The sequence below is a fragment of the Phasianus colchicus genome, chromosome 9, assembly GCF_987193195.1.
Source record: "Phasianus colchicus chromosome 9, bPhaCol1.hap1.1, whole genome shotgun sequence".
Classification (NCBI taxonomy): Eukaryota; Metazoa; Chordata; class Aves; order Galliformes; family Phasianidae; genus Phasianus; species Phasianus colchicus.
Window position 1 is genome coordinate 8,839,584 of NC_143444.1, and position 27,807 is coordinate 8,867,390.

At 52.4% G+C, this 27,807-nt stretch overlaps 3 protein-coding genes across 4 annotated transcripts; all 3 read left to right on the plus strand.

Moving 5' to 3' along the window:
- The first annotated feature begins 336 nt into the window (after positions 1 to 336).
- On the plus strand, positions 337 to 15,449 carry VAMP4 (vesicle associated membrane protein 4). Its single transcript, XM_031595706.2, has 7 exons — positions 337 to 576; positions 1,144 to 1,190; positions 1,989 to 2,039; positions 8,899 to 8,999; positions 9,823 to 9,902; positions 10,563 to 10,614; positions 11,575 to 15,449. The coding sequence occupies exons 1-7, from the start codon at positions 511 to 513 to the stop codon at positions 11,601 to 11,603; spliced, it is 426 nt and encodes a 141-aa protein (XP_031451566.2). The 5' UTR covers positions 337 to 510; the 3' UTR covers positions 11,604 to 15,449.
- Positions 15,450 to 15,641: 192 nt separating this feature from the next.
- On the plus strand, positions 15,642 to 19,596 carry ITPA (inosine triphosphatase). Its single transcript, XM_031595701.2, has 8 exons — positions 15,642 to 16,148; positions 16,270 to 16,327; positions 16,401 to 16,465; positions 16,955 to 17,028; positions 17,834 to 17,865; positions 18,508 to 18,623; positions 18,980 to 19,056; positions 19,368 to 19,596. The coding sequence occupies exons 1-8, from the start codon at positions 15,777 to 15,779 to the stop codon at positions 19,486 to 19,488; spliced, it is 915 nt and encodes a 304-aa protein (XP_031451561.2). The 5' UTR covers positions 15,642 to 15,776; the 3' UTR covers positions 19,489 to 19,596.
- A 135-nt stretch (positions 19,597 to 19,731) lies between these two features.
- Positions 19,732 to 26,467, plus strand: METTL13 (methyltransferase 13, eEF1A N-terminus and K55). 2 transcript variants are annotated; one of them, XM_031595700.2, is made up of 8 exons: positions 19,732 to 20,097; positions 21,575 to 22,322; positions 22,783 to 22,982; positions 23,361 to 23,556; positions 23,787 to 23,930; positions 24,051 to 24,263; positions 24,645 to 24,776; positions 25,128 to 26,467. In XM_031595700.2, the coding sequence occupies exons 1-8, from the start codon at positions 19,945 to 19,947 to the stop codon at positions 25,400 to 25,402; spliced, it is 2,061 nt and encodes a 686-aa protein (XP_031451560.2). In that variant the 5' UTR covers positions 19,732 to 19,944; the 3' UTR covers positions 25,403 to 26,467. The 2 variants fall into 2 exon arrangements, with proteins under 2 accessions (XP_031451560.2, XP_090002221.1); XM_090146095.1 differs by having other exon boundaries at positions 23,787 to 24,263.
- Positions 26,468 to 27,807: the final 1,340 nt, after the last annotated feature.

Sequence of the window (27,807 nt, forward strand, 5' to 3'; positions counted from 1 at the left end):
CTGCTCCAGCGGCGCCCATCGCCGGCTCGGGGCCGTGCGGCTGCCGGGCACGGGGGTCCCACAGCGCGCTTCTGTGGGTGGGAGAGGGGGAGAAAAAGCAGGTGGGAGAGCGCCGAGGGGCACGAGCCGAGGCCGCGCGGGGCCGGGAGGTGGAAATTTCCCCGCCGCGGAACGTTGGGTGCTGCTGGGCGCGGGGTGGGGCCGCACGCGGCGAGCCGGGCAGCGCTCCCCCCCCGGCGGCGGGCATCCCGCAGGCCACGCCCACAAACTGCAGGCCACGCCCACAAACCGCAGACCACGCCCATAACAGCGACAGGCCACGCCTCCCGCCCTGGCCACGCCCCTCCCCCGCGGTGGATCGCTCGGCTCTCGGCGGAGCGCAGAGCGGGTCGATGGCGCAGCCCGGTTCCCGTCGCAGCGGCCATTTGCCGCCGGCCCGGCCCGCTGCCCGCTGAGGGGCCGCGCCCGTCCTCCAGGCGCTCCTCCCGGCCCCCTCCACCGGCAGGGATCATGCCGCCCAAGTTCAAGCGGCACCTGAACGACGACGAGGTGACGGGCTCGGTGAAGAGCGAGCGGGTGAGTGCGGCCGGGCCCGCCGTGCTCCGCAGCGCCTGCGGCTTCGGCTCCGGCTGCAGGGAAAGGCTGCTCGGTGCTCCGTAGGTCTGCTGTCACCACAAGCGGCGGTAGGCCCGTGTGCCCGCGATGCCCGGGGCGGCCGGTAACAGCGTAGCGCTGCGCGTCGCCCTTTGGGCTGAGAGCGCTTCCACAGCTGGCCAGGGTGTGGGTTCTGCCCGCTGCGTCGCGGTGCTGCCTGCTGCTGTGGCGCAGGCTGTGTGACTGGTACGCGGCGTCAGGGTCTGAACCTGCACGGAAGGCTGCTTGATGGAAGCGCACTTTGGCTTATGAGGCTTATGAGTGGTGCTGTGAGTGTTGCCCGGCTGTGGGTCAGGACGTCAGTCTGTGCTGGCAAACGCCTCCTGGCTGCTCTGACAGCACGGAGGCATCTCTGCAGGGGAGAAACACAGCACCTGAAAAGTAGCACTGGTGTTCTCACAAGAGGGCTCAGAAGATGCTGGTGGTGTCCTGAAGTCTGGAAGGTCATGTGAAATGGCTGATATTGATGGTGCTGTTCTTTGTTCACAGAGGAACCTTTTAGAGGAGGATTCGGATGAAGAGGAAGACTTTTTCTTGTGAGTTTCTGAACAGACGTAGGGCACATGATGTTTTAACTGCCTAAAGCACTAAGACTGGGAGCGCTGAATACCAAGAGCTGCTCCCTATGAAATAGGTGGGGGTTTGCACCTTTATTTCTTTTGAGGAGACAGAGAGCTGTTGGAGAGACGGTCCAGAGGAGGGCCACAAAGATGGTCAGGGGACTGGAGCACCTCCCCTATGAGGACAGGCTGAGGGAGCTGGGCTTGTTCAGCCTGGAGAAAAGAAGGCTGTGGGGTGACCTCATTGCAGCCTTTCAGTACCTAAAGGGAGCCTACAAACAGGAGGAGAGTCAACTCTTTGAAAGGGTAGATAACTGCAGGACAAGGGGAAATGGTTTTAAGTTGAGGGAGGGGAGATTTAGGTTGGATGTCAGGGGGAAATTCTTTCCAGAGAGAGTGGTGAGGTGCTGAACAGCTGCCCAGAGAGGCTGTGGATGCCCTGTCCCTGGAGGTGTTCAAGGCCAGGTTGGATGGGGCCCTGGGCAGCCTGGTCTAGTATTAAATGGGGAGGTTGGTGGCCCTGCGTGTGGCAGGGGGGGTTGGAGATTCATGATCCTTGAGGTCCCTTCCAACTCTGGCCATTCTGTGATTTCCCAGAGCCTTGAAAGAAGAAATGTGACCTGTGGTGCTCCATATGTTGAGTGACATGAGAGGAATGGACGGGAGGCATGAGAACCAGAAAATACTGGTTCCCTATTGTGTATCTTAGGTCTTTGATTTAAATGCTTGTTTCATTGCATCTGCTATCATAATTTATGTCTTTTTCTACTGCAGGAGGGGACCTTCTGGACCAAGATTTGGACCCAGAAATGACAAGATCAGGCAGTAAGTTCGTGTTCCTCTGGGTCGTTCACATAATATTTTATGCTGACATTACAAACTCCTGCTGCTCTGCTACAGGGTATTTTTCTGTAGTCCTGAACAGGACTGTGGCTCATGCTTTGTTTCACCTGATTGTAATTTCACATCCCACCTATCCACAGCTAAGGAAAATCAAGTTTGTGTTATCAAAGAGTTGTGCTTGAATAGCAGCAGAGGGGTAGAGCTTTATCACAGCAGCATGGTGGAATTTCCAAAGCCCGTGCTATATTTTAGTGATTATTTGGTAGAGGTGACCTGGAGATGAGCAGTGACTCAGTGGAGTTGAAGCAGCTGGAGAAACAGGAGCCCTTTACAGCTGGAGCAGGATTATTGGCTGTAACAGGGCAAGAAGGAAGGGAGGAACACTGAATCCTCCAAGTGAGTCATTTCCTGGGTGATGCTTGTTCTGGGCTCTGATTAGCTCTGCTCTTTCCTAAAAGGGAAGTGATGGTGATACTTAATGGGAAGGACTCACAGACTCCTGTTTTGTGTTGTGTTGTTGCCTTTGCTGGCCTCCACAAAGGCAGAACAAAAGTCATGAGACTGAGGACCAGGTGTTGATCAGACTGGGTTGTTTTGTTTGCAGCCTTGGAGTTACTCTTCATTAGGAATGTTTTTTTTCATGCCAGGAAGCAGCCAGTGCATCTCTGAGATGAGTCACTGGGAGCTAGTGTAAAATAGGCTCTTCTAGGTGAGACTTAATTAGGGAGAATTCTGAGCTTTACAAGCCACTTCACTGCCCACAGTGAAGTGATTTAATAATGATATTTTAGGAGTTTGTGGATTTGAATTGAAATTCCTAACCAAAGGAGGCAAACGGATCTTTTCAGTCCAAAAAGCGAAGTTATTTAGGTCTAAGTAAGTTGGTTTGGCAGGGTTTGTTAGCACAAACATGCGGGTAGGGGTTGTTGTTTTGTTGTTTTTTTCTGTACGTGAAAATGGGCAGCTAATAAAATTCATCTTGGCTCCTTCTGTTCGTATTCTCTGCCCCTGCGGTTCATTCACGGTCACTGGAGAGCAGTATGACTGAGATGGTGGTGGTGTGTTTTGGGATCTTCTTTGGAATTTCTACACACTATTCCATTTTCTGACCCTCCTTATTCAGTTTCTGACCTTCCTTGTCTTTCTTTGGCCTTCTCTGAACTGGACTTCAGTGAGGCTTTTGACGCTATCCCCCATAACAGCCTCATAAACAGGTTGTTGATGCTGTGGGATGGATGGTTGGACTGTGAGGCTGGCTGAGTGGGAGGGCTGGGCCGGGTGACCTCCACAACTCTGGCTTAGTGATTCATTGTCAGCTTTAGGCAGTGCTTAGCTGTGTGTGTGCTGCATTATCTTGAGAGGCAAAGTGCACTTGGGTTACAGAGGAGGCGGTGGGTTGGCTGCTGTGTTTTGTGTTTTCAGTGGGCCTGTGCTCCCTCTGGGGCATCAGGATGCTGCTGGTAGAGGTGCTCAGGTTGTTGCAGGAAGGCAGTTTGGATACAGCCTTCCTTGTGTGGTGCCGCGCTGGTCTGAAGTGAGTGAGGATGACAGCTGTGAGTGGTGTCAGCTCTATAAAGGGTATGGAAGAGGAGTTAATGTCGGCCTCTCTGTCCTCCTCTGCCAGAGGGAAATTGCAGATTGACTTCCTTCTTTCCTGCATGGCAGAGAGGGACATGAGTTCTTCCCTTCCCACTGTGTTGGTGAGGCAGAAGGGCCATGGGAGCTTTCAGGAAGCAGGGAGGTGGAGGTGAGCACTGCAGCTGTGAAGGGGAAGAAAAAAGAAAGAATTCACCTAGGAACTGGTGGGTTTATAGCTGGGCACCAGTCACATCACAGCATATACAGGGACACAAGGATGCTTGTCTGTTGAAGCTGGTATAGGATGTGTCCTTTGGGATAACAAATGGCTACATCTGTCTAAGCTCCAGTATCTAGAGTGTGTGCTATCAATTAGTATCTGTCTTTTGTTCTCATCAGTGCTTATTGCATCATACAGTAGTATCTTGCAGTGTGCAGCAGTTGCTTCTTGTTCTGTAGTTTATTCTTGAGTTTCTGATCAAACCAGCCCTTGTGCTGAATGAATTAATACCTGTTTGTTTCTTTCTTCGGTGGAGGGGGAAAAGCAGGGTTGTGTTGCTGTTGAAACACTATAAGAAAAATACATTTTTGAGGAGGAATTTGAGTGTTTGGAGAGCTGAGGCATAGTTGGGCAAAGCCAGAGTGACTGGAGCTGTATGTTGCTGGAGGGAATGAGGTGTGAAGATGTGTGTAAAATGAAACTGGATAGAGGACTGGGCAGAGGAAGAAGTAATAGGATCGTGGGAGCGATGGTGGAGAAGGTGTTGAATGTGATGGGCAAGGCTGGAAACTATCTAGCTGTCCTTGGCAACGATGAGATGTGGGTCGGTGTGGAGAGTCTGGCAGCAGAAACCCTTGAACCTGGCTTGGCTGCAGAAGGACTTGTTGGGGAGCATTGCAAATCTTGTAGGGGAAGGAGTGCTCCTAGGGTTCACTAGGAGCTAGGTTGGGTCCCTGTGGTTTTCCCATTGTGCTTACAGGGGTGACCAGGACCTCTGGCTCTGGGACTGCAGCCCAGAGGCTGTATCTGGCTACAGACCCAGTGTTACCTCCTGAAGAGGGGAGAATCTGGGATGGCAGCAGGTGGCAGGAGCTTTCTGGGGCCAGGCTCTCATTGCAGGTGGATGGATGTGCTATAGACCCCATTCATAATGCAGACTTTGCCTTGAAGGTAAGACCTTGTTGTCATGCCTTCTTTCAAGGCTTCAAAGAGGCATCAACCACTTTGTTCCTCACAGCTGTGTTCAAGGAGCAACTTGGAAGCAGCCATTTGTGATGCAGTTCTGTGCTGACACCCCATGCTGAGGACAGCAGAGATCTGTGGGCAGCTGTGCTTTGCTGAGCACAGCTTCCTGCCTCTGCCCTGTCTGCACTGACTGGTCCTGTTGCCTTTTTCTGGGGTTACAGCCACAATAGGGGGGTGTTCAGGTATAATTTGCACCAGAGTACACAACACTATTAATACCATCGCATGGCCTGGGGTGGAAAATAGGAGTGTGTCATGCTGGCTGTAAACAGCCACCTTAGAGACAACAAGTAGCCTTGAGCAGCCCATCCTGCGGTGTGTGCGTGGCCTGTTTACAATGTCTGAAGAATGCAGCACTGTTGTTCAATCCCCACAACTGGCCTAGAGAGTTTTTCAGTAGCTAACTCGGCATGTCCAAAATGGAAAGGCTGCTGCTTCCCACTTTGGACCAGGCCAAGCACAAGTAGAGTCTGAGCCCAGCTGAGTGCTGGTGGATCTCTTCCTGCTGCTCTGACAGCGTGGACTTGCTGTCCTTGTTAAAAGCATATTTGCAGTCATTGGTTGGAAGGGCCATGTGAGATACTTTGTGCTTTTGTCTTGCTGGCAGATGTCTAGTCTACTTTATTTCTATTGGAAATCTAGCAGGAATGAAATACATGAAATGTGTCAAAAGCCAACAGCTCCTGAACAGGAAATATGCTTCATATTAGGCAATTCATTCTTTCTTGCCAAATAAAACAAAATATTTTCCAATTGATGTGACTTGAGTTTCCAACCTCAAGAGTGCCAAACTAATGTGAATCAATGCATAGGTTGTGCATCTTTCAGCCCCTTCGTGGGGAGGCTTCTCTTGTTGTGGTGATAGGTGGGAGAGGGTGGAAAGCAGGAATGGGCTGCTGGTGGTTGAGGCTGTGTGGGACCTTGGAGATCAAAGTTTCATTCCCTGCTACGATCCCTTCCTGTTTTTTTCCTGGCTTTTCTCTTGCATCAGATATCTGACAGTATCAGGGTGCTCAAACATGTCTGCTTTCCATGGGGGAAAACTATATATATCTATGAAAGTTTAGGCCTTGATTTCTCTGTCTCTCCATTCCCATCTGTGAAACGTCTTATTTCTGTTAGCAGCATAGCAGGGCTGTGGCAGACAGTGAAGGCACACAGCAGTTCTCCAGCACCTCAGGTCAAAAGAGGTGGGATGCTGAGATGGAGCTTGGTTAGGGGTCTGAGTCCCATCGACCTCTTCCAAAGGCTGGGCACAGTAGGGTGGTTTAGCTTACAGATCTCTGCCCTGCTTTGCCTGTAATACCTCGGGGTGCCCTGGGAGTGCAGCAGTACTTGTGTTGTGTCGTGCAGGCTGTGGGACACAGGTGGCACTACGCTGCATCGTACCCTGGTGTGCTCCTGCTTGCTGGTTGTAGCAAGACAGTTTGCCTACAAATCTGTTGTGAGAGGAAATCTTTCTATTTTGATTCCTCTCAATGTTTTCAGAAATATTTACATACTGAAAACGTAGTCTTCTGCCTGTGAACCTGATGTTTAAATCCTCAGAGTTTTTGCCAAGTTGGCTTGCTTGGGGTAGCAGATGTTTCTTCTTCCCTCTCTCACCCCAGGCTCTGTCAAAGTTGCTTACAGCTCTGAGCTGGGACTTGTCTGTTGTGGTTGTGCCAAGGGGAAGAAATTCCCTTGCAGAACGTGCTTCCTATCTTGTTACCCACTGCCCCAGAAGAGGAATGCAGGGTTGTGCATCCATGTGTGGGCTGGACACTGTGACATGAGCTTCCTGCCCACGTGCTCGGTGCCACCTGTGCACACCTGCTGCTCACCTTTCAGAATGAGTGTTGGGTTGGGATGGGCTCAGGACAGGGTTCTGCTGGAAGAAGGCTGGGGATTTTCTGTGCCTTTTTCCTCCAGGTAGGAAGATCCTAATGAAAGACAGGAGCTGCTGCTGCACACCATAGGAAAGGAACCTGCCTTCCCCATTAGGTTGGTGCAGGGATAGGCATTGTGATACTGCGTGGGGAAGGCAGGTTCCTTTCCTATAGCATCCTGAGTGCAATAAATTTCTTAGGTGTGCTTTTGAAATCCAGCGTATGCTGTATGAGGGCTGATGAGTCAGAAATTGGCTTCAGAGGGTTCCCCTGCCTGTTCCAACTGTAGAAGCTGCAGTGCAGAGGCACAGTGAAGCCTGACCTGCACTGCTAAGGCATGAAGCCCCTTCATACTGCTGTTTGCAGCTCTTTGGAGCTTCTAGTGGGGAAAAAAATACCTTTTCTTTTAGTGACTTTCCTTGCCTGTTTTTGGGAGTATAAGGGAATGTATGCTTTTCCATTGAAGCTATGGCGTGTTGTAGCTGCTCCTTGTGTGAGCATCTCAGTGCAAACATCTCCCCAGTGAGAGGCACAGAGCTGCTAGGGAGACAACAGAATTAGGTCAGTGTGAACCAGAACTCAGTGTCTTTTAATTAGAGACACAGCAGCTTCTATTTAGATAGAGCATTGGCTGGGGCTCAGGAACGGGGCCCTGCTCCTTGTTGTGCAGGGCCCCAGCCCTTGGGCATGCTGCTCTGGATCTCCTCTGGCCCCATTTCTCCAGGCCGTGGTGCACATTTTGCTGTTCTCTTCTTACCATGTGCTCTGGGACTAGGTGCCATGCAATTGCTCTTTAAGTGTTGGCGTTGAGTCTGCTGCTGCTGTAAATAAAACAACAAAATAAATAATAATAAAAAATCCACACTGCTTTGGCAAATAACGCCTTTGAATTTTCATGGCTGAAAGATGCAGGTGGGGAGGTGACAGTTTCCAGTGACCCAAAGAGGAAGGAAGATTATTGGGGACTGTGGGTACAAATGCTGAAGTGGTGGTGTCCTCAAAGGGAAGAACTGCTAGTGGTAAACACTCAATGCATTTCTAATATATTTAAAGTATTCAAATATTTGAAAATCAATGTAACTTGAAGAGTGGAATGTAAGACTTCGTGCAGAGCGAGTGATCTGGAGCTTATTTCTGTTTTGTTGCCTTGTGTGCGGGGTTGCCTCCAAGACATTGCTGTTCCCTCTTACTCTGTGGGATCGGTATGTCTCCGACGTACCCTATTGTCTCCCCAGGGCCCCGAGAAATCTCTTATTTCTGTCTCCAGGAAAATACAAGTGTATCAGCTCCAAAATACAAACCGGACTGTAGCAGTATTTTTCCACCGGCAGAATTTTTCTCTCTCACCAGTGTGGCTTTTTTATGGAGTGAATAAATGCATTTATAATAACCCTGCGGGTACGATTCAGGCTACCGTTCACTGAAAGGACTACCCACGAGTTGTGTAACTGTGAGAAGATGGATTGTAATGAGTTGGTTCAGTTCACGTCAGCCATTTCTTTTCTGTCCTCTCGATGCCCCTGCCAGAGTGGGTTTCATTTAGCAGCTCAGTTTCTGGGCAGGGGAGCACATCTTGCTTTGATTCTGATCCAAGTTATTTAGCAAAGGTGCAGTGCTGAGTTCTGTTAAGTCTACAGAGATAAGGTGTGATTATTTTTTTCTATTTTTTCCCCCTCTTTGATGTGAACTCCTCTACACCCACCCACAATCAGCAATCAGTGCCTTTTCTTGCTGCAAGGTTTCCACCACTCCAACTGCAAAGCATTTTGATGTTCCAGCTCTGCACTGAAGCTGTATAGTTTAAATTCACAGACAGATGAGTACTTGTGGTTTCCACACACATCATGTGTTTGGATTGCCATGCCTGCCCCTGATGGGAAGGTATCCCACTTGTGCTGACTTTCTTAGACTCTCTTATAGCCCCTTGCATTCCTCTGCTCTGTCTGGGATTGCCAGACATCCACCCCACACAATGCTATGCCCCTCAATTTTCTCAGCATCCCATCAGCCTCCCTCCACTGTTGTCCCCTTGGATTTTTACCAGAGCTCCCCATCATGTGCAGCTCAGAGTGAGGGCTGGTGCTGCACTGTGCAGCTGATGGGGTGTGCTTCCTGCTGCTCATGCTGGTTTTGCTTTGCTCTGCTCTAGTGTCCAGAACCAGGTGGATGAAGTCATTGATGTTATGCAGGAGAACATCACTAAGGTGATTGAAAGAGGCGAGCGGCTGGATGACCTGCAGGATAAATCAGGTGTGATGATAAATGCTCTGCTGTCTCTATCCTTTTCCCTGCATCTCTTCCTCACAGCTGGACCAGGTTACCTGATTTCAGTTCAGAAAGTATCCAGTGACAGATGTAGGCTTGTATTTCTTTTCTGCCTGGGAGTGGTTTCCCAGCCTTGGGCTGCAGAACTAACTTAATGCCTCCAGGTTCTTCTTTCCACCTTCTACTGCTGCCCTGCACAGCCCCAGCCCATGCTAACTGATGTCTGTAGATCCACCCGCTGGTACCACACCTGGTTGGTTGCTCAGCAGCCTTTGTGTAAGGCTCTAACCACCCCTTAAGAATCAGTCCCTCCTCTCTCACTGCAGCTGCATACACAGCATCCAGCTGGTGCTCAGCCACCCTGGTTTACCCCTGTGCTCAGCATAGCCCAGCATGTTGTCACTGCAGTGATGTGAAGTCAGCCTTGGAAAAGGTTTAGGCTTGGAAATGCCCAGGCTTTAGTTTGGAGGCATTTGGATGCTGTGACCTAGTTGGTCCTTCAATCTAATGTAGGTTGGTCTGTCTCATGTCGGCCCTGAGCACTTCAGCCATCTGCTGCTTGCTGGCTTGCAAAATGAATTCCTTCCCTCAAAGGGCAGCCAGGACAAAGGAGGCTCAGTGTGACCACAGGTCTGTGTGCTCTCTGGCAAGGGGCATCCTGTTGGCATCCCCTGTGGCTATGGGGAATCACACTGCAGCTGGTCGTCTTCTTTATTGTCAAGTTATCTGCTTGAAACTGAGTGGGGTTTGTGGGATGAGTGATAGGCTGTATGCACTACTGAATTGCCTCTCTTTTTTCCTTCAACAGAGAGTTTATCAGACAATGCAACAGCATTTAGCAACAGAGCCAAACAGCTTCGAAGGCAGATGTGGTGGCGAGGCTGCAAGGTGAGCAAGAACTGGAATGATTTTCTTCACGCAGGTCCTTTAGCCCCTGGGCCAAACAACAGAGTCAGTTTGTGTGCCAGGAGCATCACAAGGGAGCAATTTAAGCTAGAGAGAGTCCATGTCCTGTTTGTTTAATAGTGTGAACAGTGCAGGCTTGAGTGCCTTGGAGGCACACGTGGAGGGAGTGCAGCTGGTATAGGAGCCATCTGGAGGCATCTCTCATGCTTGCTCCCTAGGGATCTTGGATTCAGTTAGCCAGGCTGGATGCTGGCCCTGTGAGGTGAGGAAGGATGAGAGATGCATTCCTGGTAAGATGATTAGAAACCATTCTCCATCCTGAGCTGGCTGCTCGTGCTCTGCAAGGGAGAGCATCTGAGCTTTGAATTGGCTCCCTCTCATTATTTCTTCTGATGGAGACAGGTCTGCCAAGGCATCCCTTCTCCTCTGCAGGGTCAGGAAGGCATCATATGGGGGCTTTCTGCTGAGTTTGTGTACAGCAACTTCCAGACATATTTCTCAGCAGAAATTTGTCATGGGAACTTTCTGGCTGCTTGAAAGTAGGTACTGGTGGAAAAGAGAGTTTAAGCATTTTTCTAACTGAAAAGATGCAGGAGCTACACAGGGTGCCACACGTAACATGTGTCTGTGCTCCTCTTGCAGATGAAGGCAATCATAGCGCTGGTGGCCATCGTCCTCCTGCTCGTGATCATCAGTGAGTAGCTCCAGGTCACCCCATTCATTCTAGCACTGAAATTCTCATTGCTCTGCACACTGAGTGATGCTGTTGCTGTTGTCCCTCAGGGCAGAGCACCTGAGTTCCTCCCATTGGGCTTCACTCTATTCAGTAGTTATAACTGGTGTCTGTAGCCTACACCACGCTTCTCTTCTTCAAAGCTTAAATGTACATGCAGAGGAGCAAGCTCAAACCAAGTCCTATGGACTGTTGCCAACACTGTACTGATGGAGGGCTGGCACAGGTCAATCCCAAGGCTGTGTGGCTGGTGAGAGTAGGTAGAAAGGTTTCAGACCAGAGCAGTGTCTTCCATACACCTCTCCATGTCTATCAGCCATTTTGCAATAGGCCTGCTTCCAGAAAGTGCTCCTTCCTAAAGGAGCCAGGCTGCTTAATTTTCTGCAAGTAATGGAACAGGTAATAACCAGAGCATGTTTCTTCTGGAGATGGGGGATGGGAAGTAATTCAGCACTCTGCATGCTAAAGGACATGCTCCAGGGGTTCAGGCAGCCCTGCACAGTAGTGCAGCTTTTCTGTGCCACTGGGTCTGGAGAGTTTTCCTCCCATTGTCTATTGCTGCTTGTGCTCTGGAGGCATCTCTATAACAGTTCTTGTGCTGCCCTTCAGCAAAATCCTCGTGGCCTGTTGTCCTGCTGATGCACAGCTAGGAGCAGGAGAAGCAGAGCTGGCAGCAAAGAGAGACTGATGGAAAATCCCATCTGGTTTAATTTTGGGAAGCTGGAAGGAGATGAAGGTGGCAGGAAATGTTGTCTAGCATGTGTGCTGGCAGCTGCTTGCCTTGGCTTGAGCTTGAAGACACACTTTCCCTTGTGGCTGCTTGGTGTTTTCACTGCAGAGATGAGGGGTTCTCTCTCTGTCAGTGTCACTGTTGCACGTGAAGGTGTTTGGCTGAGAGCCTGTTTGTGTTTTATTTTCCAGTACCCATAGTCCTGAAGTACCATACCTGATGGTGGGTCAGCTGGAGGCTTCAGTGGAGCTGGCTGTGGGATAAACAAACTGCTGTGTAACTTAAGTGAGATGTCTGTATATAGCTTTGAAGTTGTTTTTCTCCAAGGAGCAAGGAGGCAGCGGCGGCAAGTAGCCAGTTCTAACAGAGCATTTTGAGAACTGCCAACTGACCCTTTCTTATTTTATTTTTTTTCTTTGGTCAAGTACCTGCTCCTGCTGTCAGACTTTTATAACAGAAGATTCAGTTCCCAAACTGCCTGCTTTGTGGAATGCTGGGTCTCTGATTTGGAGCCATCTACTTGCCACTGCGGTTTATCTGTATATATGGTTGAGTTGTAAAAATACTTAAAGTTTGAACAGTTCCTTGCTTCCTGGTGTGGAAGGCAAAAGGGACTCTGTCCTTTCATCAGGGTGAAGGAGGAGAAGAATATCTAGGGAAACACACCATTATGTTCCAGGAGACCGACCCTTCTGTGGAGAACTGTAAGGGTATTGTTTTTCTCATGTTACAAAAGAAAAAAAATAATAGTTAAGTTTTACAATCCATGGGAATGCACAAGCTCAGTGTTTTCGGTATTGCTGCTTACAGATGTGACTAAAGACATTCCAGTAAACCTATTTTTGACTGTACATGTGAAGTTACTGCGCTTGCCTTTTCTCAACTGCTGGGAATCCCCAGGAAAGGAGCTGTGTTGGTGTTCTCATAACCAGAAGGAAGAAGTGTGTAAAGCCCAGCTCTCTGTTATCCCAGTGATACAAGACAAAACACGAAGATGGCAACTGTCCTTATATCAGCCCAGAATAAACCAAGCCCACTTTATACTCAGAGCCCTTCACCTTGGTGCTGTTAGTGGTGGTGGTTGTGAACGCCAGCTTGTTTTGCATCCTTGCAACTGAGTGGGCCAGGGGCTGTGTCCAAGCCTGGTAACTTGGTGTGGTGTGGCGCTGTAGTGCTGGACTAAATGGGAGTGAATGTCCATCCACAGGTAGGACTGATGTATTTTGGCACAAGAGCCACGAGTCCCCTTCTGTTTAGCTGTAGCTTGGTGGCATTTCTGTCTGCACTTTATTTTGTGACCCTAGTTCCTTCCTGCACTGAGCCTAGAACTTTAGCTGAAATCATTCTCTCCTGTTTTTTCTCACTCTCCTGGTTCTTGTGCTGTTTCTTTTCTGCTGATGAGAGGAACATTGTCCTGTGTAGTCTGTGCCTGAAGGAATTCTACTGGGGCAGAAGGGGAAATAGTGCCTAAAAGAATTTCTTATGCCACCACCCAGCCTTCCCTTATGGACCTGCCCCCAGGACCTCGTGCACAGTTTCCATCTGAGTGGTGGTGCTGATCCATGCAGAGAAGAGGATTAGAAGTGAGCACAGCAGGCTGAAGTGCTAGATGTGATTACAAGCTCTACTTGCTCTGCTTGTGTATAAATAGTGCTTTTCCCCTTTGTGTGCCTTGTTCACTCCAGGTGGGAATCAGAAAGCCAAGCTGGGTTTTTCCTCTTAACATGTTGCCACGTTTTTTAGATCTGAGGGCAAAATCAGACATTCAGTGGAAGGGATAAAAATCACTCAGCCTATGCCTTTGGCTGCTCTCCAGATGCAAAAGATTGAGAGGGTAGATGAAGGGGGATTCTGTCTGTCTTCAGCAGGTCTGCAAGTCTCACTTGAGTATTGGGGGCCTTTTCCTGCCAGCTGGAAAGTGAGTAAGCAGCACCGTGAGCCCATGTTATGACTATGTTTTGCCTGCTCTTTTGCTGCATGTGAGGGCAGGTTTTGCCATCGGAAGGCCCTGCTGGCACCTCTGGCTTTCTCTTTTGGACTCATCTTGCATTTGCTGCTGCTACTTACAGAAGGACCTGGACACTGCAAGAATGTGGCAGGACTTCACATCCATCCTGAGCTGACCTTGGTAAATGGATGCTGGTTATGCTGGTTGCATGAAGGCCTCTTGGTGATCCTGCTCTATTAAATAATTGCTACTAGCTGCCAAACCTAGGAGCTGCTGCTACGTCCTTCTCTCTTGCCTGCTCCTCTGAACCAAGGAGCAGCTGCAGCTTGGCTCCCCTGGGGACTCTATTCCCTGCCTGGTGCAGGTGTTGGAGGGACAAAGATGGATGTGAACAGCAAGAATGACAAAGCCACCGGTGGAGAGCTCTGTCCTTGCTGGGTTTGGTGGATATCTGCCAGCAACCTGACCATAGAAAGTTTTCAGTTTGCATTAAATGATACCTGTGAGCACAAGTGTACTGCTCTGAGAACAGCTGTCCTTAGCCTGGTCACAGCAGTAAGCTGCTGCAGAAAGATGCAGATGCATTTTCAGCTGACCTGGATCCATGGAGAAAAAACCTTACACCCTCCTACTTGTGTTCATCCTCTGATACCAATGGAACTGAAGCAAGTGCCCCCAAGGCACCTGAAAAGCTGGCTTGCCTCAGTTCTGGCCAGGTGGTTTTGCAGTCTCATCCAGAAGGTTGGGGTGTAAGTATTTGTACTTAAGATGTGGGGCAGAGAAAGCTGTCAAGGCCCTCAGCACTCCGCTCCCCTCTGGGTTGCTAGGATTATGTTTTAGGTTCAAGACCCTGAACAGCAGGGTCATCCTAAGCACAGACCTTCTCAAGAGACTGTCTCTGGCTGGGAAGCAGAGTCAGCAGCAAATAACAGTCCTGTGACTGTTGACAGTTTATCAAGCAGTTCATAGCTTTTCAAGGCTGAAAAGGCCACTGCAGTGTCTAGTCTCAGCTATGTTACGGAGCAGTCCTCCTTGTTCTCCTTAACAGTGCCTTGGTCTTTATAGTCCTGCCAGGGTCTGAGTGCAGGGACAGCTGCAGTGATAGGGAAGGGCTATTATTCCCAGCAGGGATGGGAAGAAGCTGCCTGCGTGCTTTGGGCTTGGTTTTCACTTAGGAGATGTTATGAAGGAGATTTCACAACAAAAATAACTCCACCCAAACATAGTCTCTGTTTTCTCCATTTCCTCTTTGCCCAGATCTCCTCATTAGCTGCTGTTTTCCACGCGATCGGTTTTCACAGGGAGTGGTGTGCCTTGGCTGGTGCTTTATGTTCCTCCTGCAGAGCTGCTTCTCCTTCCCAGGCTTGCTGCTGGGACCCATTCCTTGTGTAGGGCTGCTGTTCCCTCCAGGCTTGCCAGTGGGACCTGTGGAGTGGGACGTGGGGGTCCCTGCACCTAAGGATAGGAGGCTGCAGAGATGGATGGCTGCTGTGCTGAAACAGGAGGGACAGGCCTCTGTGCTCCTGGCTCTGCTCTTACAGGAAGAGAAGGTTCTTCCCTGTGAAGCCCTTTGTAAAATGGAGCTTCAGGGACAGCAGTGTTCGAGCAGGGGTGCTGGGTTCTGTGGTGGAATCCCAGGATCCTGCGTATGGCCAGGACAGGGCAGTGCTCTCCTCTGCCTTTTGGGCACTGAGTGTTGGGGCTCAGGAGGGCTACTAAGATGATCAGAGGGCCGGAGCACCTCTGTAATGAAGAAAGGTTGAGGGAACTGGGATTGTTTAGGTAGGAGAAGAGGGGGCTTCAGGGAGACCTCATTGTGGCCTTCCAGTACTTGAAGGGAGCGTATAAACGGGAATGGGGGCGGCTGTTTACAAGGGTGGACAGTGATAGGACAAGGGGGAATGGTTTTAAACTGAGACAGGGGAGGTTTAGGTTAGATATTAGGGGGAAGTTTTTCACCCAGAGGGTGGTGATGCACTGGAACAGGTTGCCCAAGGAGGCTGTGGATGCCCTATCCCTGCAGGCATTCGAGGCCAGGCTGGAGGTGGCTCTGGGCAGCCTGGTCTGTTGGTTGGTGACCCTGCACACAGCAGGGGGTTGAAATTAGAGGTACATTGTGGTCCTTTTCAGCCCAGGCCGTTCTATGATTTCTGTAGGGCTCAGCTCCTCTCCCAGGGCTGCAGCCAGCACAGAGCTCTGTCTCTACGATGCATCTGGGAAGGATTTGATTTGTTTTTGTACAAATTAAAAGAGTAGGACCCACAAGGGAGCATCCTTTGACCCTGTTTTTATGAGGGCCAGCTGCTCCCGCAGGTGTGTTCAGAAAGATGAAATCTGCTCGCTCCCACGTAGGAAATCTGCAGTCACACCAAGCGCAGGCTTGCCAGAGCTTGGAGTAAACAGCACAGCGTGGAGCGCAGCCCGGGGCCCAGCTCCATCATCCCCATGGCTTCGGGGAAAACAGGGCAGGGAGAGCCGGGCGCCGTCCCCGCCTCCCGCAGCCCGGCGCTGATCTGCGGGGTCCCGGGGCGGAGCGGGACCCGGCCGGGGCCGCCGCCGCGGCAGCGGAGCGGGCGGTCTCCATGGCAACGCGGCAGTTCTCGCGAGATTGTGTCGCGCGATCGCGCGCACGCGTACCCGCAAAGGCAACGCGCCCGCTCACGGAGGCTCGGCCGTTCCCATTGGTCGGACGTCACCGAGGGTGACGGCGCCGCGGCTGGTGATTGGCTGCTCAGCGCGCAGGCGTGGGGCGGCATGGCGGCGCCGGTGCGGAGGAGCGTGGTGTTCGTGACGGGCAACGCTAAGAAGCTGGAGGAGGTGGGGGGCGGTCGCCTGGCAACGAGCGGCCTTGGGGCCTGCGGGCCCGCGCCCGAGCCGAGGCCCGAGAGTGGGATCGGAAGCGGGGCTGACGGCCGCGCTTCCCCCTTGCCTCCCGCAGGTCACTCAGATCCTCGGGGACTCCTCTCCGTACACGTTGGTGGCGAAGAAAATTGACCGTAAGTTGGCGGGGGTGGGGGGACGGCGCCCGGCCCGGCCGCCTCCTCAGCGACCGCCCGCGTGTGTCCCCAGTGCCCGAGTACCAGGGGGAGCCGGACGAGATCTCCGTGCAGAAGTGCCGTGAGGCCGCCCGGCAGGTCAGCGCCTCCCGGTTCGCTTCTGCTGTTGGGGGAGGACGGGGCCCGGCTGTGCCCCTCACCCGCTGCTGTGCCCTTCCTTCGAGGGCGGACGCTGCCCTTAGACAGCGCTGTTGCCGCCCCTGTGGTCTCTCGTCCCCAGAGCAACGAGCAGACGTGACGCGTCCCTCAGTGCGGCCCTGGCGGCTGTGCGGTGCAGAATTTTCCACCTGTCGGTGCTCGTGCCGGGCACCTTCCTGGTGATCCCACTGCTCCGTTAGGGTCAGGGCTGTGCAGCTCTGCTCGTTTTGCTCTGTGAGAGGACCTCCCTGCCACCGCTCAGCCCCTGCTGGGGACGCAGTGGGCTGTGTGGTGAGGGCTGACACTGGAGGGACGGCTTTGATAGCTGCTGAATTGTTCTTATTATCTTGGATGCATGAGACCAGGACTGAGTGAGGGAAATGAGTCTGGTAGTATCTTCCTTGAGGCTTGATATTGCTTTTGCTGCAGATTCGGGGGCCTGTTATAGTAGAGGACACCTGCCTGTGCTTCAATGCCCTGGGGGGACTTCCAGGACCTTACATGTAAGTAGATGAGAACCTGCCTCACTTTTCTTGTTCTAGAGCGGGGAATATGGCTTGGCAGGATGTGCTTTACAGGGAACTCCAAGCACCAGGGGCAGTAGGGTCAGGGAGGTGCTGTGTGTCCTCTGTTTAATTCTGCATCCTGGGGGCAGGACATGAGGAGTGCTGTAATGCGCTGTACAGGACAGGAGAGACAGATCTGAACTGTTCCCTCAGGTTCCCAGTCTTGGATGCCTGCTCTTGCAGCCAGCTTGGGAGCCCCACACCGAGCTCTGAGACACCAGGTGTGTCGGGGGTGCTCTTGTGTGAGTGTCCCCTAGAGTCTCATAAAGGCCTGTTTTAATCCTGCTGGTACAGGATCATTACGTTGCTGTGTATTTTTTCTATTAAAATACAGTCTTAGTTCTAGGATTATCTTTTGCTGTGATTAACTCTTTCAAACTCTGCTAAACTAATCAGAGTCATAAAAGCTTTAACTTATTCTATGTACACTACAAATGAGTGTAAAATGTGAACAAGTGGAATTAAGAAATGTATTTTAGCTTGTTGATGTTTGTGAGTGAGAACTAGCTTATTTGCACAGAAGTTAAGATTAAATACCCCACCACTGTTTTCCCTATGTCCCATTTAGTTTAAGAACTAGGTTTGTCTTTATTTGTAAATATCCCAGAATGAGGTGATTTGGCAGTACATTTAAGAGGGATTCAAAGAGCTGTGAAAGCATAGGCAACAGTGCTTCAAGGACAGGTGTGTTTCTGAGTAACATCAGCAAAAATTTGTCTTTCTTCCTTTTTTCCCCCTTCAGAAAATGGTTTCTGGAAAAGCTCAAGCCAGAAGGTACTGCTTCTTGTAGCACTGTCTGCATGTAACTGTTCTTTCCAGTCTTGGGCTGCCGTGCACAAATGTGCCACGGGAAAGGAATCCCTGCCTGTGCTGGGTGCTGCTGAGTGTGCTCCCCCACCTGGCTGCCTGCTTCATTGCTGGTTCCTTTGTCTGTACAGCTTTGTCCCTTTGTGCTCTCTCTTTGAGACTGTTCTGCTCCCTTCCTCACTGGATGTTGTTTCCCTCAGGAGCTTTGGCATCATCCTTGCGTTGCTGGGTTCCCAGACTTCTGCCCCCAGGGGCTGGTGGCAGGGTCTGTGGGAATTGTCTTTCACAGAGGTGACCTGGAAAACCTGTGATCTCTGGCTTCTGTATTGGCATTGTGAGCAGGAGTGTTAATCGCTCTGACAAGGGGCTCTAGTCGTTCTCATGCAATGCACTTCTTTGTTTCTTCTCCCAAATTAATTCTGGGGCCCTGCAGCTCAAGGATAGGAGGGATTCAGCCAAAAGCATCGGTTCAGCTTACCTTTGTAATGCCTGTGGTTCTTCCTCTCCCTCGTCCATGTGAATGCAGAGCACTCCCTTGATCCGTCTCTAGGTGGGTGTCTTGCGCTCTCCTGGAATCACACTGACACCAGGATCCTCTCTGTTGCTCAGGCCTGTACAAGCTGCTGGCTGGGTTTGAGGACAAATCTGCCTATGCTCTTTGCACCTTTGCATTCAGTACTGGAAACCCAGAGGAGCCCGTGAAGCTGTTCAAAGGCCAGACACATGTAGGTGGGGTTGTAATGTGCATTTTGTAATAGCATTGGCTCTGTTAAGGACAATGTCAGCAAGTGAGGTCACTGACCCTGCTTGGATTGCAGTTGTTAGTTCTCTTAGTCTGGGGGGTGTGGAGGGTAGTGAAGGGGCTGCCAACAAACAGCACCCTGATGGAACACTGACTTCGGCACTGCTAATTTTGGTCATGTTTTGGGGGAGTGCTGAGAAATTAGGGCAGCATCAAGCCTTTGATGGGTGGCCACAACCGTGGCTGGCTGAGTGCTGCTTTGCAGCTTGTGTTTCAGATGTGACTGCACCAGCAGTGCTGAGGAACCACTTACAGGGCTCTTTGGCTTTTTCATGGTAGGGAGTGATTGTTGAGCCCAGAGGTCCTCGAGATTTTGGCTGGGATCCCTGCTTTCAGCCTGATGGCTATGACCAGACGTAAGTGGCTTTTTCCCTACAGCACTTCATGGGAATTTTAAAGAAAGGAAAGGATGGGGGCTGTGTTTTGTTTCTATACTGAGAAGAACTGCATACAAGCAGTGCTGGCAAGGAGAAAACACTGTTCTGGGTCTGAATGGGGGGTTACAAAGAAACCCAGCATCAGTATGGGGGTCGTTGGTTTTGTCAACATGTATCGCTGCCAACATCCCCACTGTGGTCGGGCAGCAAAGCGAGGCAAAGGGGAGGTCTTGGGGGCATGCTGCAGCAACTCAGCTGCTGAGGACTGTTTTGGTTTCTTCCCACTCCAGCTACGCTGAGCTGCCCAAGGCTGTGAAGAACTCCATCTCACACCGGTACCGTGCACTGAGCGAGCTCTCTGCCTTCTTCCTTCAGAGCAACCCAACAGAGGCCCCCTCCAGTCCCAGCTAGCATCCCTGTGCCCACAGACACTGGGTGCTATACTTTTCATATACAGCCCTGCAAGGTCTCGGTTCCATCACATGCTTATATTAAAGTTGCTCACGGTGAAGCCACGAATACTGCTGCTTTTTTTTTCTTCCCTATTTGTGTTGCTTCAGAAATGCCTGCAGAACCCAGGTGCACGTTAATTAAGGTGCTGAGATCATCGCATGTTTGCGCCTCTCCGGGCCGGGAGAACGAGCGTTCGGCGCGGCTGTTCCCCGGGCGCCACCGATGCGGGAAGTACCGCCCTTCTTGAGTGGTAGCCAATAGGAAGCAGTCGAGGCGGGGGCAGCAGCCAATCAGCGGCGCGGACGCTGCGCTCAATCGCAGCGCTGCGCGCTCGGATGCCGTCAGTGGGGGCGCGGTACGGGAACACGTGTTCGGGACCGGCCCCAGATCGAACCGAACGGCCGAACCGGGGCCATGGAGCTGCTGCCCCGCAGCCCCGGGGAGTTCGGCTCGGCACGGTACTGGGACCGATTCTTCCGACAGCGCGGGCAGCGGCCCTTCGAGTGGTACGGGGCGTTCCCGGAGCTGTGCCCTGTGCTGCTCAAGTATGTGCGGCCCCGCGACAAGGTGAGGCCCGATTCGTTCTCCTCTCCCGGTTCGGCGTGCTTCCTCTCGCTCTCTGCCGTGCAGATCCCCCGGTTCCGCCCGGGTTGCTCTCCACATCTGAGCTTTGTTTGTAACCCCCCTGCCTCACAACTGGGTTGACTGCTTGCGCTGCAACCGTGCTCTTACAGACTGTGTCATTTCAGCTGGCCCTCTGGCTGGTGCCTGGGGAGACTCTCCCCCTGCCCTTGCTAACTGAATTAGCAGCACGGTGAGATCTGACTAACTGAAGGGAAAGAGACTGCAACACTGTGCTCCGTACTCAGCTGTCAGCTCCTGGCACAAGAAATGTGACGTTTCCAGTGTGCTGTAGTAAGAAATCAGAAGGTGTTCCTTCACCTCCAACCCACATGTTGTTCCACCATGGGATTAAATCATCCAGATAATCCCCAAAAGAGAGGCAACGTAGGCACGTCACTTCTGTGCCTTGACAGGCTGGAAAGCTGGGCTCGGGTGAACCTGATGAGGTTCAATAAGGCAAAGTGCAAGGTTTTGCACTTGGGCCGGAAGAACCCCAGGCACCTGTACAGGCTGGGGGGAGTTGTCCTTGAGAGCAGCTTGGCAGAGAAAGACCTAGGGGTCCTGATAGATGAGAAACTTAACATGAGCCAGCAGTGCGCTCTGGCAGCCCGGAAAGCAAATGGGATCCTGGGCTCCATCAGGAGAGGGGTGGTCAGCAGGGATAGGGAGGTGATTGTCCCTCTCTACTCTGCTCTTGTGAGGCCCCATCTGGAGTACTGTGTTCAGGTGTGGAGCCCTCAGTACAAAAAAGACATGGAGATTTTGGAAAGGGTCCAGAGGAGGGCCACGAAGATGATCAGGGGGCTGGAGCACCTCCCCTATGAGGACAGGCTGAGGGAGTTGGGTTTGTTCAGCCTGGAGAAGAGAAGGTTGCGGGGCGACCTCATTGCAGCCTTTCAATATCTGAAGGGAACTTACTCCCAGGAGGGGAGTAAACTCTTCATAAGGGCTGATAATAGCAGGACACGGGGAAATGGTTTTAAGTTAAAAGAGGGAAGATTTAGGTTGGATGTTAGGGGGAAGTTTTTTACTAGGAGGGTGGTTAGGTCCTGGAACAGGCTGCCAGGGATGTTGTGGATGCCCCGTCCTTGGAGGTGTTCAAGACCAGGTTGGACGAGGCTCTGGGCAACCTGATCTAGTAAAGGTGTATGTTTGGTGGCCCTGCTAGGCAGGGGGGTTGGAACTACATGATCCTTGAGGTCCCCTCCAACCCAGGTCATTCTGTGATTCTGTGTGATTCTGTGTGCCCATCTGCCTTTATGGAATTGTTGTTAGGGCCATGGGGAAGATCAGGAGGTGCTATGGATGTGGTTCTTGCTGAGGGCTCTGAGTTAATGTCCTATTGTTGCACTGTAAAACGCTTTGGGATGTGTATGCAGGGCACCCTCACCATCACTGTTGTTCTTGTCCTGCTTCCCAGGTTCTTGTGGTCGGCTGTGGGAACTCGGAGCTGAGTGAGCAGATGTACGACACGGGGATGTGTGAGGACATTGTGAACATTGACATCAGCGATGCCGTGATCCGCCAGATGCAGGAGCGGAGCGCGAGCAAGAGGCCAAAGATGAGCTACCTGCAGATGGACATGCTTCACATGGACTTCCCGGATGCCCACTTCCAAGTGGCTCTCGACAAAGGCACGCTGGATGCCATACTCACCGATGATGAGGAGGTCACTCTATCTAAGGTGGACAGGATGTTTGCTGAGATCAGCCGGGTCCTGCAGGTGGGAGGGCGCTACCTCTGTGTCTCTTTGGCTCAAGCCCATGTGCTGAAGAAAGCAGTGGGATACTTCTCCCAGGAGGGCTGGGTAGTGCGTGTTCATGAAGTGGCTACCAGCGGGGACAAGCAGCAGTTTGTCCTGCCGGTCTTTGTCTACGTCATGACAAAGTTCAGGAAGATCCCTGGCTCTGCACTGCAGATCCTGGAGATCTGCTCCGAGGAGCAAGACAAGCCACTGCGACTGGAGAGCACAGAGCGGCTTGTGGAGGCGGTGAAAGACAGGCAGCACTACGCCCTGCTCTGCAGCCAGCTCAGCAAAGCCCCCTGTGGGGAGCAGCTTTCCCTGGATCTGTGCGATAAAGCCAGTGGGAGGCCCCGCTACACACTGCATGTAGTTGACAGCCCTGCGGTGAAACCTTCCCGTGACAATCGCTTCGCCATCTTCATCAGTGAGTACAGCCTTTCCTGCCTGCAAAGAGACAGCACTCCGGGAGCTGCTATCACAGCAGTGGTCCTGGTCTGCTGGAATTGGAGCTGAAGAGGGAAATCATCTGTCCCTGTGGGGTTTGGGTTTGGTTGGGGTTTTACTCACAGAGGTTTGTCAAGCTCTGTCAGAAGCACTGTTAGCTTCCTGTGTACCTGCAGAGCCTGAGGCTCAGCACAAACCACATACGAGTTTTGGGGCTGTTGGACACCCCTTTATCACGGGATATGGCCCCTGCACGAGCCTGTCCAATTTGAGAAAGGTCCTTTTGATCACTGATTGTGCAGCCTAGCTCTAGGCATAAGGCTGTGTCATGCAGTGCTGCCTCCTTGTGAAATCTCTGTACCCTACAGTTCCTCTCCAGAGTGGTTGTGCAGGGGCCAGCACCTGCCTGGGGCTCTCCTGACCGCAGCCCCCATCTGCAGTCCCACAGGGCAGAGAAACCGAGTGGCTCTTTGGGACGGAGGAAGGGCGGAGGCAGCTGGCTGCCAGCGCGGGCTTTGGGCGCCTGGTCACCGTGGCCCTGCACAGGGAGCAGTGCTATGAGGGCATGGCAAGCATCCAGGCAGAGCTGTCGGGGAAGGTGATGGAGCTGGCCCCGCCGGGCCTCCCCGCCCGGCAGCAGGTGAGCCCACTCACTTGGTTTTCTGGCTTTCCCATTGCCTGGGCCAATGCCAGAATGCCAGTCACACACACACACACACACAAAGGCCATCCCAAAAACCTGAGAGCATCTAGCCCTATCTTTCCACCTTTAGCTTCTTCCATCTCTTCTTTCTTCTCGTTCCAACTCCCCAAGCTCCCCTTGTAAAAGGCCTTTGGGTGCTGGCTCCCTGTACCCCAACATAGATCAGGATGAGCCCAGTGTCCTGTGCACTGCCTACAGCTCATCCTGCTGCTCCCCGGATGTGTCAACTTCATCCTAGCTCTCTAGACACAGTCAAGACAGGGCCAGGGCCTGTCCCTATAGCCTAGATGCCACGAGTCTCTCTCCTCCCTGCAGGTGCCCTTCCTGTCTGTGGGAGGGGACATCGGGGTGCGGACAGTATGGCACTGTGACACCAGCCCCTTGAGTGGGGAGTTTGTCGTGGAGGATGTCAAGGGGAACGATGCGTGCTACTTCCGTCGCCTCGTCTTCCTCAGCAACAAGAATGTGGTGCAGTCAGAGGCACGGCTCCTGGCCCCTGCGCCTCCCCCAGGTATGATGAGGAGATGGTCAGGGGCAGGGCTGAGGGTGACTTTGGGTGGTAGGGAGTGAGATGAATGTGAGGAAGAAGATGAAAAGTCATGCTGGGGCCTATCTGTCTTGTCTCAGTGCAGATGTGGGTGGGATTTTGCTTTCTGCATTGCTGGTGGGACCTGGGCTTGGGATGGTCAGTCCCCAGAAAGCATCCCTGGCTCCATCCTCACCTTACTTCCTGTCTTTCAGGCCAGAAGAAACGGAGGAAAGACAAGAAGAAACCTGGCCCTGCTGAGCCTCCTATGGCAATTGACAAGAGCTATCTGTGCTGTGAGCACCACAAGGCCATGGTGGCAGGGCTCTGCCTGCTGGGCAGCTCTGACCCCCTGCCAGGTGATGAGTGGGAAGGGTTTTTCAGGCTGTGGAGCCAGAAGCAGCTTGGGGCAGGTGGGATGGGATGGGCAGAGGGAGCGTGGCAGTCCTGGAGCTCACCTGGGCTCTGTCCCCTTGCAGGAGCCCCAATTGCAGTGCTGGTGGTGGGACTTGGTGGCGGCAGCCTGCCCCTCTTCATCCATGACTACTTCCCGCAGGCCCACGTGGCTGTGGTGGAGATTGACCCCTCCATGCTGGAGGTGGCCACGCGCTGGTTTGGCTTCTCCCAGGGTGACCGGATGCAGGTGCACATTGCTGATGGCCTGGACCACGTGGCCAAGCTGGCAGCTGAAGGTACTGTCTTGCAGAGATTTAATTCTGTTTCCTGTCCTGCCCTCCTACTGGTTTCCAGCTCTGCCTCTTGCCTCTCCCTGTGCTATCCTGTCCTTCCACGACAGCCATGCTGTGGGATGGTGTTCCCCATGTTTCTTCTGCACCTCATGCCATATGTCACAAGCTCCAGCCTTGACAGGTCCCTGCAGCAAGCAGGCTTGTCCTTGTCAGTGTGTGCAGGGCACCTTCTATTTGCTGTCTTTCTCCAGTCCAGAAGGTGCTGGCACGAGAAGCAGATGAAAGTGGCAGAGGGGGGAGCCTGGCCATCATGTTCGCTGCTTCCCCACCCAGTGTGGCTCATCCCTGTCCCATGGAATAATGAGTCTGTGTTCCCTCTTGCAGCCCCAGCTCAGTATGATGCCATCATGTTTGATGTGGACAGTAAAGACCTCACACTGGGAATGAGCTGTCCACCTCCAGCATTCGTGGAGAAGCCCTTCCTGGAGAAAGTTAAAACCATTCTCAAGCCGGAAGGTACGAGGTGGGCTCTGGTGGTGGTGCCCCTGCAGGTGCCAGGGCTGGGCTGGCTGGTCCTGGACAGTGGGTGGTGGGTGGGTGCTTTCCTCATCCTGGAAAGCAGTGGCTGTGCTGCTGTGACTGATGTGTGGCAGCAGCCTTTCCCAGCAGATCCCAGTTCCCAGTGATGTGGAGCTGGAACAAGGGCACCCATTATGCTGCCCAGAGCTGCATGTGGGATGGAGCTGGTAGCACCAGTGGTACTGATACTTGTTTGCTATGTATGTGTAGAGAGGGAGTGAGCATGGAGGCCTGTGCAGGATGCCAGGCTCACAGGTGGCTGTACTGAATCCCTCTGCTCTACTGCAGGGGTCTTTGTGCTCAACCTGGTGTGCCGTGATGCTCGGCTGAAGGAGTCTGTCCTGGCCATCCTCAGGGAAGTCTTCCCCCTGCTCTACGCACGCCGCATCGATGAGGAAGTCAATGAGATCTTGTTCTGCCAGCCCAGCCCCAAGAGCTGGAGGGACCCCGTGGAGCTCACAGTGCTTGCTCAGGCACTGGAGGGGTCAATGCAGCAGTTGGGGCACTCTTGGGACAGCTCATATGTGCTGGCAGACATGCTGCAGGCCATCACTATCCTCTGAGAGGGGACCTGATGCCACTTGAGCAAAAGGAGTGCCTGCATGGTGCTGCAGCTGGGACATTGTTGACCCTGCAGGGAGCCAGTGCTGGCCTGGTGCCTGCCCGAAGGATGCAGCTGGCATGGAAAGGGGCTCCTTACAGCAGGAGGGAGCCCAGCATGCCTTCTGGAGTGTTGAGGCTCTGCTCTTTGCATAAAGCAGGGCTGGGGAGAAGTGCTGGGAGAGCAGGGAGCTGCATTGCCCATGGGACAGTGTTGGGGTGGCGAGGGGAAGAAGCTGCTCCAGCGTTGGCAGGGCTGTGTGTTTGCATCTGTCCCTATTGCTTTCCTGCTGTGGTTAAATGTCACTCTGACCATCCTCTTCCCTTCCAGCTCTGCTCCTTTCCCATGTTCTTCCACATCTCCATGAGCTCTGCTTGTTGGTATCTCTGCAAACCCCCAGCTCTGCCCCGAGGCTGGTAGCAGATGTGTATAGATGGGCTGAGTGCTGTGAGAATAAAGCTCTTGAGGTTCACAGTGCTCCACCAGGTTTATTTCTTGCTAGCAGTGATGGGACACTGCAGTCCCTTTGGTGGGCGATGCCCCTGCTGCTCTGGGACGTTCCAGGTCCTGCCAGGCTGTGCAGGGAGTTGCTTAGATCCCATGTCCGTTGCTCTCTGCATTATTCTCCTTTGTGTAGCGGGACAAGTTGGTGCCCCACTTTCTCCTTTGGCTGGCCTGCTTCTGTGCAGGGGGAGCAGTTGCTTTTTTTTTTTTTTTTGCAATGTGCTTTTGATCCTCCCCAAGCACTCGGACCGCTCGTGTCAGCGCTCAGATTTGGGCTGGCCAGCTCCCATTTGCAGACAGATAAGCTGTGACAGCTCTGTGCTGCTTTGTGCTCTGCCCGGGGCTGCACGCAGTTGCCGGTCACTGGCAGGGGCAAGGCTGGAACACAGCTTGTGCAGCAGTCTGTCCACCCTGCACAGTTATCTTCTAAATCTCTTTAGTCATTAGCACTTTTTTTTTTGAAGGATGTCTATTATCCATCCAGCTCAGCGACGGCAAATTTCTCAACTCTTATCAGCAGTGCTGCATTCAGACTATTTTTAACTCTGTTTCCAATTCTCAACATAATTCCAATGACACAGATTAGCGTGCATGCCCTTTATTTTATCTAAACCATTTCATTTCTTCCCGGCAGCTCACACAAAGGGTGCGTTCATCCCTCCTTTGTCCAGTTCTGCATTTCTGCTGCGTTTCCTAATTGCTGCGTAATGCCACATCCTGTTGGAAAAACAAAAGGCATCTATTGGGAAGAAAGTGGTGATGAGATCTCAGTCCGTTGCAGCTGTCCTTGCAGTCACTGACAGCCCTGCAGTGTTGGTCAAGAAATATATTTCAGCCAGAAAACCAGCAAATATCTAATGAGTGCTGCAATTACCTGAAATTCTCTGTAGGTAAAGCAGAATAATTGATCAGTAGAAATCCTTTCTCAGGGCAGCAAAAAGGGGGTAGATAAAGTATATTTTTGGCACCTGTTTTGCTGAGTGTTTTGGCAGTATACTATGTTTGCATCCTTTACTCTTCACTTCCTTCCTTTACAGCGTGGGCACATTGTAAACAGGGGAGCTAGAAGCAAGTGCTTCTGTCACTTAGCAACCTCTGATGGTCTCAGAGATGCTGACATCTTTCCTTTCTGGATTTCCCAGCAGAAAAAGAAAGCACTGTGTAAATTGGGGCATGGCTCAGCCCTGAGTCTGCAGCCAGCCCTGGCTGCTGGGGGCTCATCCTGAGCTGATTTCCTCCAGAATTGCGTACAGCGAGCTGGCTGGGGATGCAGGATGAATGCTGTCGGGCTGCAGCGAGGGGCTGCTGCTGTTGCTTCCCAGGTGGAAGGCTGCAGTGGGAGGCTGCAGGGAAACCTCTCTGCAGGCTGCAGTGCAGCACAGCCCTTCTTGTGCTTTCAGTTTCTTTTGCAGCCTCAAGGTCTCCTTTCTGAGCTGTCCTCGCTGGCAGATGCACCGCGTGATGCTGGTTGGTATGGTAATGCCAGTGCTGCAAACCTGCAGAGCCAGGCAGTAGTGGAAACCTGGGAGCTCCCCTTGCAGCACAGGCACCAACCGCACGCCTCCTGCTTCATGCAGATCAGCTGTATGAAAAGCTCCGCAAGACCTCGGGTTTGGAGCTGAGCCAAGGAGAGGGCAAGGAAGGTCCCTGGAGAGATGGGAAAGAAAATCATGCGTGAAGGAGCGTGCCTCTTCTGAATGTGGCCCGGGGGAGGATGCAACCTTGGCTGTGCTCTGCTGGCGGGGGGAGCGTGCCTGGCTGCTCATTGCAGGCATCTGCGTCTCCTCTGTGGCAGCTCCTATATAACCCGTTCTCTGTGAAGGGAATTGCGCTGCCGTGCATCTATAAAGCAGCCTGGGGACC